The sequence below is a fragment of the Mytilus trossulus genome, chromosome 7, assembly GCF_036588685.1.
Source record: "Mytilus trossulus isolate FHL-02 chromosome 7, PNRI_Mtr1.1.1.hap1, whole genome shotgun sequence".
Taxonomy (NCBI): Eukaryota; Metazoa; Mollusca; class Bivalvia; order Mytilida; family Mytilidae; genus Mytilus; species Mytilus trossulus.
The window spans coordinates 33,314,323-33,330,003 of NC_086379.1; the positions used below are offsets into that span (position 1 = coordinate 33,314,323).

General features: G+C 32.2%; 1 protein-coding gene across 7 annotated transcripts in view; it reads left to right on the forward strand.

The window, feature by feature from the left end:
- Positions 1–231: 231 nt before the first annotated feature.
- The window catches only part of LOC134724973 (protein Daple-like), a 44,838-nt gene continuing 29,388 nt past the window's right edge, over positions 232–15,681 (forward strand). For 2 of the 7 annotated variants that reach the window (XM_063588402.1, XM_063588403.1), the window contains exons 1-3: positions 232–356; positions 6,438–7,138; positions 12,041–12,238. In XM_063588402.1, coding sequence (XP_063444472.1) covers positions 338–356; positions 6,438–7,138; positions 12,041–12,238 — 918 coding nt within the window. In that variant the 5' untranslated portion in view covers positions 232–337. Of the gene's footprint in view, positions 453–5,172; positions 5,264–6,437; positions 7,139–12,040; positions 12,239–15,681 lie in introns of all 7 variants that reach the window. The other 5 variants (XM_063588407.1, XM_063588408.1, XM_063588405.1 and 2 more) reach the window with 5 other exon arrangements.

Sequence of the window (15,681 nt, forward strand, 5' to 3'; positions counted from 1 at the left end):
AATGACCGAAAAAAATAAAAATGCTAAATTACGTATACCAAAATCTAGATTTATAGAACGATATGACGTGCTTCATTATGCCGAACAAAATATCAATAATTTAATTAATAAATGAATAAAAAAATGTTTGTTTTATTTTGCACAGGTAAAGTTTCATATGTGTTGATAATCGTAGACTTTTAAAAATGTTTACAACGTCAAATATTTTACGGGACCGCAGTAAGTTGTTTTAGATAACCCCTAGCAAAAAGTGGAGTTTACTGGGGATTTCAAGTTTTGGAAATTCCTGAAAATTTTGAGAAGATGAAAAGCGACTAATTTTGCCATCTATGAATTTATGAAGATGCTTATAATGGGTTTTACTTAATTTCATAATTCTATTGTGACCATTTATAATCGGTTTGTACAGTTGTACTCACAAAAATTTACTAGTGAAGTAAACTAAAATGTAAGTAAGTGGTAGAATTTAAAAAAAAAAATGAGATTCCGTTAGACAGTTACCATTTGATTTTCTGATTTTTTTTATTGTACAGCAAAGCAGCATACTTTTTTCATTAATATTAAGAATCCCGGTATGTTAACAGTTAGCCCAATTCACTTTGGCCCCCTTTCATTTTAGCACCCTTGAAATTTTTGAACCCAAAGTGCGTTTGCACCTCCCAGAAAAAATAAAAAAGCCTTGCAAGACGTCATACTTATTTGGATTAGTTCACACCCTACACGTTTGCAGGGATCGAGGAACAGAAGAATCAAATCTGTCAGTTCTGTCAATGTAATGTGTTTTGCTTTCCTCTCTTATCATCATGATCATGCTTATAATTATGTTCTTGTCTTCTATTCTGGTTAGACACTTCAGGAGAAAATGGTATGGGGTTTCAGGTGCTCCACAGTTGCATGACTCTGTGGCGTTGGTTTGGCCTTCTTTGCTGTTGTAGTAGTGTAGTTATGTGTAGCCAGTTCTTAGTTGGCTGATTATTCAGAAATGGCTTTAGTTGGAAAATCAGGAAAAATTGAGTGATTTTAAGTTGTAATTTTTTAATACAGGTCCCGGTCTCTCTCAGATAATTCCCATCTTTTCTGCCATTTTTCTCCTGTACCCGTACTTAATATGCTGCGTGTTTGACATCCTGCTGTGTTACTACGTTGTTCTGAAGTTGTATTTCTTTGGCTTGCTGTTGTTTTTGCAAGGAAATCAACCTCCTCATTGTCAGTTACATTGGCATACATGTCCTGCTGTCCATAATAAAAAAAACATTTTCCTATACCGGTATACCTTAATATAACATGATATAACATTATATTTTAGTAATATAGGTGAAACAAATTTGAGACAAGTCCCTGTGGCACTTGGCACAATGCATATTTATGTGTATTGACAGCTCAATATGGTAACTAATGGTTTAATTTAGTCAGAGAGCAAGATCAATATGAGATAAATCCAACACATACTTTTTTGGACCTTATAATGGAAAATGAATGGTATCACGTTGGCATTGTAGTCACCGTTGTCTGTGGTTGTCATCTTCCGAAGTAATTTGGTTTTCGCACTCTAACTTTAGTAAAAGTTTTTAGAAATCTTTGAAATTTAAACATAAGGTTTATGACCATAAAAGGAAGGTTGGGATTGACTTTGGGTGTTTTGGTCCAAACAGTTTAGTAATTAGGGGCCAAAAAGGGCCCAAATATCCATTGTTCTTGGTAATAACTTTAGTATACATGTAGAACAGAAATCTATGAAATTCTTACATAAGGTCTATGACCACAAAAGGAAGGTTGGGATTGATTTTAGGAGTTTTAGCCCGAACAGTTTAGGCATCAGGGGCCAAAAACAGGTCCCAAAGAAGCATTTTTCTCGGTTTTTGCACAATAACTTTAGTACAATTTAATAGGAATCTATGAAATTTTAACACAAGGTTTATGACCAAAAAAGCAAGGTTTGGATTGCTTTTGGGAGTTTTGGTCCCAACGAATTAGGGGCCAAAATTAAACTTTGTTTGATTTCATCAAAAAATGAATTATTGGGGGTTCTTTGATATGCCAAATTTAACTGTGTATTCAGATTCATAATTGTACACCTCCATACCTCTGAGGAGCCAAAAATTTCTAGAATTAAACTTTTTTTTAACCTGATTTTTGGGTTTATAAGACTGTAACAAAATAATTGGTGAAAAAAAATCATATGGTGGTGCACTTATATTTTGCTACGACCCTTTGAAAATGCCCAATTTTGATGATTTTCCCATTTTTCATCGATATCAGTTAGCATGGTTAGAAAATAAAATTAAAAACGAGCCATAAAATGTTTTATCATCTCCTATTCCTGGATTTCTAATACATGTACATTAACCTAACTGTTTGTGTTGTACATGTGCATATGTATGTAATCAGTATCTTCCATAGATTTGATTTTCAAAAGATAAAAGGGTGAAAATTAATTCCTTTTATGTTTATCCATGGCAACATTCTGCATTTATTTCCCATAAAATATTGCAAAAAGGGGGATGAACATGTCACATTTCCCCCCAAAATTTGGATCAAACTAGAATTTCAATGCCTTTGAGTGATACCTTTTCAGAAACTGTTTCCCTAAATCTTCCTAATCAGCAGATCAAATAAAAAATGGGTGTCTTTTGCCTTATTTTTTTGTTAAATCCAGTCACAAAGTTCATGAAGTTTGTGCGGTAAAAAGTTGGAAAAAAACATTACAAAAATTGCCGGACCAATGTATGGTAGGGACATGCAAATACGGACTGTCATACAGAAAACAGCCTATATTATAATTACATTCATTACATAACCTTGATGTTCATATAAACCCAATACAAAGGTTATTTTAATACTCAGCTATCCAAAAATGAATTTTATTGCACACTACATTGTGTAGCTCTCATATTTGAAAAATTCACAGGGGCCAAAATGCGAAACTACACACCTAACTGTGGAGTGCTACCTTATACCTTTTTGCCCAATAGCAAGAAATATTCAATTGCGCAGTATTTTCCTGGTTTCAAATTGGTCTACATTAAGGTCAAAAGGGTCATAAATTAAACTTTCGGAAATTGAATATATGGGGTTCTTCAATATGCTAAATCTAACCATGTATTTAGATTTTTAATATTTGGGCCTGGTTATCAAATTGGTCCACATTGAGGTCTAAAGGGTCTAAAATTGACATTATTTGATTTCATCAAAAATTGAATTCTTGGGTTCTATGATATGGACTATAATTTGGTTTCTTTTTGTATCCTTTTTTATAAGTTCTAAAATTTTAACTTTTATTTTGTGGGTTGTGTTGGTGTTAGAATAGTATGAATGGAACAATTGAGTTTTTCGAGAAAAAATTAATACATTTTGATTCACCGTTTCACGACAGGAAACCAAACAGGAAACCAATCTTTATTTTCTTTATTTTGCACAATATAATTCAAAAGGCATAAATAAGCACCATTTATACTAGTGTTACTTGCTTCATGTTAATATTTAAAATCTATTTTCAAAGTTATATTAAAGTTTTTTTTAAAAGTGACAGGAAACCATAAGAAACCGAAAGCATTTTTTTAGTTTTATTTTATTGCAAAATCTGCTTAAAATAATCTGAACAGTATACTTTTTCTTAAAATCCATCTTAAATGTAACAGTATTATAAAACTCCTAAATATGTGCTTGTTTTGAAAACAATTAGTACAATTTATTCAGAATTTTCCATCTTTATTGATACAGGATACCATAATCGTTGTATCTTGATGTTTTGGCCAAAAAAATATATTTATATTTGGTTTTGAAATTCCAGTTATATAAAATTTATTCCAAATCATTGGCAATGTAAAATTCTTTAAATCCAGTAAAGAAAAAAACTTTTAACTTTGAATTAAAATCTTTAAAATAGGCACCATGTGATATTTGTGATCTGTACACAATCTACATGGTTTCCACATTTTAACCTACTTTAGTGGGCTAAAATCAATAAAGTACTTCCTTTCAAGTCATGCATGGTAAAAGTTTACTTTTCCTTTGACAAGTTTATTGCGTTTCTGAAAAGTGTTTGCAGAACATGAATAGAAAAAAATAATTATAAATTGTGACAAAGTTACCAACTTTGTACATTCCAAGTGTAACAGTATATTAACATGCATTTTTCATTTAATTATCTTCATTCACCTAAAATATCCAGTAATATTTACTGATGAAGCAAAATCAATCCAACGAACATCGGCACCATGATAAGAGACGTAATTTCAATTGAATTTTCCAAGGACCCTTTACATCGTTATTGGGAAACGTAGTGTGTTTAAACGTCGGTCAAATCTGAAATCGATTTTGTCAAGTCATTGGGCATTTATTTTCACACAAGATCGTATGTAACATTATGCACATACTGACATAGGAAAAATAATAGACCCCCGGCGCAATCTCTTTGAAAATTGTATTTTCCTCTTTTAAACAAGACGAAACACGTCTACAGATTATGTTTGCTAACATCCTGTTGGAAACAAAAACAATGTTTAGACCTAGTATTTCGTACATTCGGCCGTAATGGCGTGATCACATGTTAGTCACATGTTTCACGTATGACCGGAAATGATTAGAACTTTTAAGGACAAAAACAATTTTAATAACTGGACTTCTGTTTCGTGTGAAATGTAACGCATAACGATAACGTCATTTTCTTACTTAATTATTACGAAGATCAAAATAAGAATGTAAATCATCTCTGATTTACCTGTTTGAACATCTCGCGAGAGTTCATATTTGCATATTGTTTTTAAGAATTCTATTACAACAAAGCAGATTACATCATCTAAAATTTGCGTTACGAAATCGGACACAAAAGTCACGCCACTGTTCTTACATCTGCTACATAAATACTTATAGCTCTCGGCATTTTCTTCTAACTATTCTTATTGGTCGATGTTCTTTGTTATTTGAAAGCAAAAGTTACGAATTTGCCGGTGACGATTATCTATAAATCAGTCAGCGTTATAGTCTTCGGAAGCAAAAAGTAACACGAGAAACGACACAAAAATACGGTTGTAGAATCTTTGAAATTTGTATATTTCAATTTTTTTTCTAAAGAAGAGAAGCATACACTTGTATGTTGATAAAAATAATGGCATCTTTAGATGTAGTTACAACTTTTCTTACAGTAATTCACATTTTATCACTTTTCTATAGTTATAGGAAACGGAGCCCAATAGCAAATTATGGTCCATATGCTGAATCTAACCATGCCTTTAGATTTTGGATATTGGACCATAATACAAATGTAGGTAAATGTCCAATTTAAAATTTTTAAGTTTTTAAGTTAAAGTTCTTAGACCACATTCATTCTGTGTCAGAAACCTATGTTTGTGTCAACTACATGTATTTAATCACAATCCAAATTCAAAGCTGTATCAAGCTTAAATGTTGTGGCCATACTTGCCCCAACTGTTCAGAGTTCGACCTCTGCAGTTGTATAAAGCTGCGCCCTGTGGAGCATCTGGTTGAATAAATGTGTTTAATTCCGATGCAAATACCCGTTAAGTGAATCAATATTAAAGCCAAAATATGCAATCTTTAATGACCTGACAACAGTATCGTAACTATATCTCTTCTTTATCATGTTTATAAGTCTGTTCAAAGGTTTTTTTAGCTTTTGAGGTGAATACTGACATTTTTGTGCTTTGTAAAGAATATTACCATAAAAGATTGGATGTGAAGTACCTGAACGTATAAGATGTCTGCATGTTCAGTTATATTTATGAAAGATGTCCTTGTACTGATGATAAAATTTAGTAAATGTTTTGACATGTTTGTGATATGGTAAACCCTTGGGCCTAAATTAATTTATTGCTTGTTTCCCCAATCCCGAGACGACCCTATATTACATACACAAGCGGATCGTACAAGTTAAGTTATATACATGTATAAGCATAGTAAGATAGTGACAATGTTCCCATCTAAAAATGGATATAACGATAGGAAATGAAAAATCATTTCTTTTATCATAATTTTTTTTATTAAGCTTTCTGTTAATGATATAGATATCAAGATTAACATTATAGGCAAAAGGGGGTATCAACTGTGTCCAATGTGTATTGCACAAAAGCAAAAAAATAAATATGAATTCAAATCATATAACCAATTCTAAGTTCTTTGACTGCAGTTATTCTGTGTCAGAAACCTATTATGTGTCAAATTTTTAAATACAATCCAAATATAGACCTGTTTCAAGCGCAAATATTGTCTCCATTATTGCCCCAACTGTTCAGGGTTGGACCTCTGCTGTCGTATCCAGCAGGGCTCAGCAAAGGATTTTATTTTATATAAATTCATCAGATTTAAAAACTTTTACCCAGATTTCAGTGAATCATTATATTTCTTGCTAATAATGAATGATAAAAAGTCATATATATTCACTTCTCATGGAGGTTGATTTCATTTTGATGTATTTTCAGTTAACAAAATGTCACTTGAGGAAGAAGAACAAACTGTACACATCTCTAGAAGAAGGTTGTCAGAACTTGAAATAAAGGCAAATGCTGCAACAGATTTCATCCAACATTTCCAGAATATTGATAAAGAACTTAAAAAAGAAAAAGCTAAAGTGAAAAAGTTCACAAAAATGTTAATAGATGATCAAAAAGTTATTGAGAAATTGACTTCTGTAAGGTGTATTAGTGCCAGTGATCTGTCTTCTTTAGACACAAAGTCATTAATCTATAGGAATTCTTCACTTGTTACTCCTCAATCAATTATAGAAACAGATGGAAGTTCAGGATCTTCATTTACCTTTCCTATAAGCGATCCTTTCCTTTCTCCATCACCAGAACCTTCATCAAGGAGACCACCAACTCAGCTAAGTACTACTCCTTCTGAATATTCTACTCAATCCAAGACTACAACTACAGTGTTTAACAATCATCGTGAAACAGACTCAATAAGTAATTCAGGCAGTATTTCACTACCATATAAAAGAAGTGCGTCTATGAATGTAAGCGTAACTGGTCCAAAAGCAAATAATGTGTTTGCTGATGTTGTGGATGACAGAGGTATATCTGAAGCAGTTTTCCTAAATCTAATTAAAGAATTGAAAAGGACAAAACATTGTTTAAATCAGCTCATGTTAGAAAAGGGCCTAACAGTGGAAGAATTCATGGTAAATATTTTTATGGTACAAAAAAATGTATAAACAAATTTAACCTTTGCATTACCAGATTACAGGAATTAGAAGAGAAATTGTTTTTATATGACCCCCAAAAAATTTTGCAGTCATATATTGGTAGGACGTTGGTGTCGTTGTCATCGTTGTTGTCTGAAGTCACATTGGTTTTCGCACTATAACCTTAGTTTAAGTAAATAGAGATCTATGAACCTGTGAAATTTAAACACAAGGTTTATGACCACAAAAGGAAGGTTGGGATTGATTTTGGGAGTTTTGGTTCGAACAGTTAAGGAATTAGGGGCCAAAAAAGGCCCTAAATAAGCATTGTTCTTGGTTTTCGCACAATAACTTTATAGTATTAGTAAATAGATATCTATGAAATTTAAACACAAGGTTTATGAACACAAAAGGAAGGTTGGGATATAACGATTGATTTTCATGATTTTGGGAGTTTTGGTCTCAACAGTTAAGGAATTAGGGGCCAAAAAGGGGCCCAAATAATTTTTCTTGGTTTTCGTACCATAACTTTAGTACAAGTTAATAGAAATGTATGAAATTTAAACACATGGTTTATGACCATAAAAAGTAAAAAAAAAAAAATACTGAACTCCGAGGAAAACTAAACTAGAGGCTCTTAAGAGCCTGTGTCGCTCACCTTGGTTTATGTGAATATTAAACAAAGGAAGCAGATGGATTCATGACAAAATTGTGTTTTGGTGATGGTGATGTGTTTGTAAATCTTACTGTAATAAACTGATTTGCTGCTTACAATTATCTCTATCTATAATGAACTTGGCCCAGTAGTTTCAGTGGAAAATGTTAATAAAAATGAAAATGTTAATAAAAATTTACCAATTTTATGAAAAGTGTTAAAAATTGACTATAAAGGACAATTACTCCTTAGGGGGTCAATTGACCATTTTGGTTATGTTGACTTTTTTGTCAATCCTACTTTGCTGAACATTATTGATGTTTACAGTTTATCTCTATCTATAATAATATTCAAGATAATAACAAAAAACAGCAAAATTTCCTTAAAATTACCAATTCAGGGGCAGCAACCCAACAAAGGGTTGTCCGATTCATCTGAAAATATCAGGGCAAGTAGATCTTGACCTGATAAACAATTAAACCCCATGTCAGATTTGCTCTAAATGCTTTGGTTTTTGAGTTATAAGCCAAGAACTGCATTTTACCCCTATGTTCTATTTTTAGCCATGGCGGCCATCTTGGTTGGTTGACCGAGTCACGCCACACATTTTTTAAACTAGATACCTCAATAATGATTGTGGCCGTTTTGGGATTAATTTGGCCCAAAAGTTTCAGAGGAGAAGATTTTTGTAAAAGATAACTTAGATTTACAAAAAATGGTTAAAAAATGACTATAAAGGGCAATAACTCCTAAAGGGGTGAACTGACCATTTAGGTCATGTGACTTATTTGTTAATCTTACTTTGATGAACATTATTGCTGTTTACAGTTTATCTCTATCTATAATAATATTCAAGATAATAACCAAAAACAGCAAAATTTCCTTAAAATTACCAATTCAGGGGCAGCAACCCAACAAAGGGTTGTCCGATTCGTCTGTAAAAATTTCAGGGCAGATAGATCTTGACCTGATAAACAATTAAACCTCCATGTCAGATTTGCTCTAAATGCTTTGGTTTTTGAGTTATAAGCCAAAAACTGCATTTTACCCCTATGTTCTATTTTTTCTAAAAGCTAACGATGACGGAAGACGACGACGGACGACGACGCCGGACGCAGGACGCCAAGTGATGGGAAAAGCTCACTTGGCCCTTCAGGCCAGGTGAGCTAAAAAGGAAAATCCCAAATCAAATGGCAAAATCAAAAGTTCAAACACATCAAACGAATGGATAACAACTGTCATATTCCTGACTTAGTACAGGCATTTTCTTATGTAGAAAATGGTGGATTGAACCTAGTTTTATAGCTGGCTAAACCTCTCACTTGTATGACAGTCGCATCAAATTCCATTACATTGTCAACGATGCATGAACAAAACAAGCAGACACAATAAGTAAAAGTGTCAAAAATAGGGGCACAGCAGCCAACATTGTGTTATCATCTTAAAAACTATAAAAACAACACATGCAACAAAGAAGCACACAAAGGCATACATCAAATTTAACATCCTCATTTTGCTTATATTATACAATTTTATTTATCTATGTAAAATCTACCCATTATAGGATGGAAGGTTTTCAGTACTGGTGTAAAATTGCGCATTTGAAATTCACACAGGTAGACGTAAAATGATTTTGTGTTCAAAGTATGACAGCATACATAAATACAGAGTCATGTAAAGTAGATATAACAAAAAACAGACTTAACAGTAAAAGTAATAATAATAAATATAAATAAGTGTGTGGTTCAAAGTAATGTATGACGGGAAAGGAAGGTTGGGATTGATTTTGGGAGTTTTTGTCCCAACAGTTTAGGAATTAGGGGCCCAAAGGGTCCATATTTAACGTTGTTTTATTTCATTATAAATTGAATAATTGGGGTTCTTTGATATGCAGAATCTAACTGTGTATGTAGATTCTCAATTTTTGGTCCTGTTTTCAAATTGGTCTACATTAAGTCCAAAGGGTCCAAAATTAAGCTTAGTTTAATTTTAACAAAAATTTAATTCTTCGGGTTCTTTGATATGCTGAATCTAAACATGTTTTTAGATTTTTGATTATAGGCCCAGTTTTCAAGTTGATCCAAATCAGGGTCCAAAATTAAACTTTTGTTTGATTTCAACAAAAATTGAATATATGGGGTTCTTCGAAATATGCTGAATTTAACCATGTATTTAGATTTTTTATATTTGGGCCCAGTAATCTAATTGGTCCAAATTGAGGTCTAAAGGGTCCAAAATTGAACTTTGTTTGATTTCATCAAAAATTGATTCTTAGGGTTCTTTGATATGCTGAATCTAGCCATGTATTTAGATTTTGGATATTGGACCATAACAGGTAAATGTCCAATTTGAATTTTTTAGGCTTTTAAGTTTAGCGTCTTAGACCACATTCATTCTGTGTCAGAAACCTATGTTGTGTCAACTATTTAATCACAATCCAAATTCAGAGCTGTATCAAGCTTGAAGGTTGTGTCCATACTTGCCCCAACTGTTCAGGATTCAAACTCTGTGTTTGTATAAAGCTGAGCTGATTAAATTGCTTTCATTTTGTGGTGTATCTATAGGCATTTTTGTGACCCTGATCAAGCCAATGTTTTTGTGCAGATTCCTTGTCTGCCATTCCAAGACTTTATGCATGATTTCTAATATACAATAATTACAACAGTTGAAGATCCATTTTTGGCCTTTGCCTGTTTTCTAATCTTTGGTCCGGTTGTTGTCTGTTTGACACATTCCCTATTTCCATTCTCAATTTACTCAGCATATCACTACAAATAGAAATACATTGTACTTCTAACAAAAACACATGGCTGAGTACTTGCACATCCCAACAACAAAAAGACACTAATAAGGAGTTATGGTCTTTGTGATATTGAAAAATGCCAGAACACAAATAAATATTAAAAAATACTGTTTGAAATCCTCTTGTTATTTTTTCTACCAATTTCCAAGATCCAGAATTTTTAAGATCTTAAACCACATTTGATTGAGTCAGGAAACTATATAATGTAAAAATTTTGATCACAGTCCAAATTCAGACAGTACCAACATGACCAAGCTTGAATATTGTTTCCAAATTTTCACCAACTTTTCAGGGTTTCATCCTCTGCGGTTGTATCAGGCTGCACTTTACAAAGCATTTTATTAACAAGAACTATCTTTAAAAAAGATATCCGACATATTTAAATTTGAGTCTATGTTTAAAACTATCATTTCGATAACCTTCAGAAGCACACTGACTTAATGATGCAGGACCTCTTAAATTAAATCTCCATCTGAATGTGACTACAAGAAATTCTTTACTAAGTCTGGTTATATTTAAGGCAATAATATATTTATAAGAATATTGTGATGACACCTAAAATTTTTATTTGTTAAAAAATCTAGTGCAAATAAAAAGAGACAAATATACATTTACTACTGTTTACATTAAACTTTATTCATGGTTAACAAAGCTAGAAATTATTGGTAGTATAAGTAGTATCTTTCTGTTTACATTCACCAAAACCCTGCTGAAATCTCACATGCGTAGATGCGTTCTAAAGTCATGTACCAGGTGTACGTTCGTACAACCGTGCAAAGTTAACATTAAAATTATAAAATTGTCCCGAATAAACAATTGTCATGGATACAAAGAGCTATTGGAGAAACAAATATTTTAATAAAAATATAAATCTTTGTAAGAACTAGTTCAAATATTTATAGTTTTTCACTTACCTTCCATCGCGATATAATTTTTCGAGACGTTTTTTCAAACACAACCAAATCACCCACTATGACAGCATTTTGTCCAATCACAGAAAGGATTTTCGAGCATGCGTAGTCTGTTGCCATGGTGAAGCGTATTAAGTTCAAAGTGCACAAAGCGAAACTATACCGACTACGTCGGAAAAAGAAAATAAGCTTAAAGATGAAAAACAAAAGATTAAAAGAAAAATCCTGAAAACATTAGTCTTTTTAGTCATTTTGACTGAAATTGTGTTCATTCCCACATTTCCAATGTTCTAGAAATATCATAGCCAATGAATTCATTTTGGAAAAAAAAGATATACAGTGCAAGGGGCTTGTAACCAATTGAGCAACATCAATATTGTCTTTTTGATACTATCTAATACCATGTTTAAGGAAATAAAAATACTATGTAAAATAATGTCCTATCAACATGATAAAAGGAAATGGACCCTGGACTTTGATGTGAAAAAAATGTGTTGTATGATAATTTTATTGCATCTGATTTTATACAGAAAGGAAAAATTGATAAAGCTACAATAGAAGACATGGCCTCAAGTATAGAGGAATTGAAGAAGGAAAATGAAAATTACCAAAATAAAATATCTGAGCTAAATAACTCTTTAGCCTTCTACAAGAAATTAGTAAAGGATGAAAGAGAAGGACTGACCATGCAGTTTGACAGTAAGAGGTCAAATGAGAGGACTTCAAAGGTATGCATTTAAACATTTCTTAAAAAGAACAACTATTAGGATTTCTTGATGCTTATAACTTATATAGTATACAGGTAGTTCAAACACAATATCCTGTCACTATCTCATTTATGCTGGAAATTATAACTAAAAAATATCTAGTTTTGAATGATTAGAAACAGATATTATTTTTTTCAATCTTAAGATCACAAATGAAAAAAATATTAGTCAGGGATGTAAAGAAGGAAAACAAATGTTTTAAATTTCAAGGAACATTCTTAAAATAATGCAAGAACGCTCTATTCTAGAAATTTGGATTTTTTTGCAACCATTGACCCCATTTTAACAATTTTTGGAGGACAGGGTATTTGAAATGTTCTTATTATGACCTTTCATTTGATTTATGACAACTTTACTTTATAGGACAATATACTTTTGCACTCAATGACCCCACACAGCCCATTTTCAAGGGGTGTCAATTTCATATTTGAAATGTATGCTTTATGGACTTTTTATTGATATGCGACAACCTCACCCTCTGAGAAGTTTGAACTTTTTGCACTAAATGACCCCACCTTCCCCCTTGGATGAAAAAGAGGTTTTAAGTTTTCCTTCTTGAGTAGAAGTCGGTAAGACCTTCAATTTCAGTGGCGGATCCAGAAATTTTCATAAGTGGGGGCCCACTGAATGACCTAAGAGGGGGCCCGCTCCAGTCACGCTTCAGTGATTCCCTATATAAGCAACCAAACTTTTCCCCTAAATCCGCCTCTGAATTTGATATATCAAACGATCCCCTTTGGCCAAGTGCCAAATATTATATAAATAGAACTTATGAAACTTACAAAGTCAATGTGAAATATGAAAATTTCAAATTGATTTTTTTGTGTTTTTTCATTGAATGCTTTTGGTAAAAAGTCAAACAACTAGTATATATTTGTTTAGGGGCCAGCTGAAGGACGCCTTGGGGTGTGTAAATTTCTCTCTACATTGAAGACCTGTTGGTGACCTTCTGCTGTTGTTTTTTCTATGGTCTGGTTGTTGTCTCTTTGACACATTCCCCATTTCCATTCTTAATTTTACCATGTTAAACTCTTCAATTTTTGATAAATTTGAAAGGTGAAAAGCTGTTGTTGATTCAGAAATGAATGCCTCAGCTAGCAAAATTTTAAACATTATCCCTTAAGGGGGCCCGCGGGTCTAAATCATTTTTTCTTCCTAATATAGGATTTCTCTATATTTTTTCATAAATGAACTTTATTAAATACTTAATAGAAAAATGAAATAAAAAAATGGGGTCACCGTTCATTTAGGCTCACAATCTGCCTCCAAAAGAAGCATACATTTTTGTAAATATCCTTTTTAGCTCACCTGGCTCAAAGGGCCATGTGAGCTTATGACATCACTTGGCGTCCATCGTCGTCGTCTGTTGTTGTAAACTATTTCAAGAATCTTCTCCTCTATACTACTAGGCCAAATACTTCCAAACATTAACTGAATGTTCCTTAGGGTATCTTGTTTATAAATTGTATCCGAAGTTTTGATCTATCAACAAACATGGTCGCCATTGCTAAAAATAGAACATAGGGGTCAAATGCAGTTTTTGGCTTATATCTCAAAAACAAAAGCATTTAGAGCAAATCTGACGTGGGTTAAAAATGTTCATTAGGTCAAGATCTATCAGCCCTGAAATTTTCAGATGAATCAAACAACACATTGTTGGGTTGCTGCCACTTAATTGGTAATTTTAAGGAAATTTGGCAGTTTTTGGTCATTATCTTGAATATTATTATAGATACAGATAAACTGTAAACAGCAAAAATGATCAGCAAAGTAAGATCTACAAATAAGTTAATATGACCAAAATTGTCAATTGACCCCTTAAATACGGGGCGCAGAATGGGACTCTTGTGGTTTTGTACAAAATTCAATTCTTTCATAACAAACTCATTTTTGTCTTACATAACTATGTGATACAGACTTCTTTTATGAGAACTTCAATTTTGTAATGACAAAATTCATTTTTGTAGACAAAATTCGATTTTGTCATGACAAAATTCGATTTTGTCATGACAAAATTCATTTTTGTAGACAAAATTCATTTTTGTCATGACAAAAGTCAATTTCGTCAAAAAGGTATGCAAATTTAAATTTATTTGCATACAAAATTGACTTTTGTTGCCTGATATGGAAATTAAAACACAAAAGTCAATTGTGTGAGACAAAATTGATTTGTGTGAGACAAAATTGACTTTTGCGAGACAAAATTGACTTTTGCGAGACAAAATTCAATTTTGTCAATTTTGTCTCCCAAAAGTCGATTTTGTGAAGGCAAAATTCAATTTTGTGCGACAAAATTCATTTTTGTGATAGCAAAATTCACTTTTGTGAGACAAAATTGACAAAATTCAATTTTGTAAGACAAAATTCAATTTTGTGACGACAAAATTCGTTTTTGTGACGACAAAATTCATTTTTGTGAGACAAAATTGACAAAATTGAAATTTGTCTCACAAAAGTCAATTTTGTTACTTTTGTTAGACAAAATTGAATTTTGTCTCAATTTTGTGAGACAAAATTCAATTTTGTCAATTTTGTCTCACAAAAGACAATTTTGTCTCTCAAAACTCAATTTTGTCTCACAAAACTCAATTTTGTCTCACAAAACTCAATTTTGTGTAACAAAAGTCGATGTTGTATGCAAATTGGTTCACAGAATCCAAACTGAACTAATTTGCATACAAAATTGACTTTTGTCGCCCAATTTTCAAATTAAGTTACAAAAATGAATTTTGTCCACTGAAAGATAATTTTGTATGACAAAATTTTAAATTTGTAGTATGTTACAAATTTTGTTAAACTGAACTCATTTTTGTTGAACAAAAGTCACTTTTGTCCGTACAAAATTTAATTTCGAGTACAAAACTACATGAGTCCCATTCGGCGCCCCGTATTTAGGGGTTATTGTCCTTTAATGACAATTTTTCACAATTTGTTCATCATATTTGCTAACTTTAAAAAATATTCTCCACTTAAAACTACTTAACCAAATTCAACCAAACTTCAACTGAAAGATCAGTAGGGTGTATAAAATAAAGTTTTATTTTCTATTTCGTCAAAAAACATGGCCGCCATGGCTAAAAATATAACACAGAGTAAAATGCAGTTTTTGGCTTATATCTCAAAAACTCCAGCATTTAGAGCAAATAAGACAAGAAGTTAAAGTATTTATTAGGTCAAGGTCTACCTGTCCTGAAATTTTCAGCCGAATTGGGTAACTGGTTTTTCAGGTATAATGCCCCTGAATTGATGATTTTAAAGAAATTTTGCAGTTTTGGGTTATTATCTTGAATATTATTATAGATACAGATAAACTGTTAATAGCAAAAATGTAAGATCTACAAATAAGTCAATTTGACCAAAATTGTCAATTGACCCCTTACAGAGTTATTGCCCTTTAAAGAATT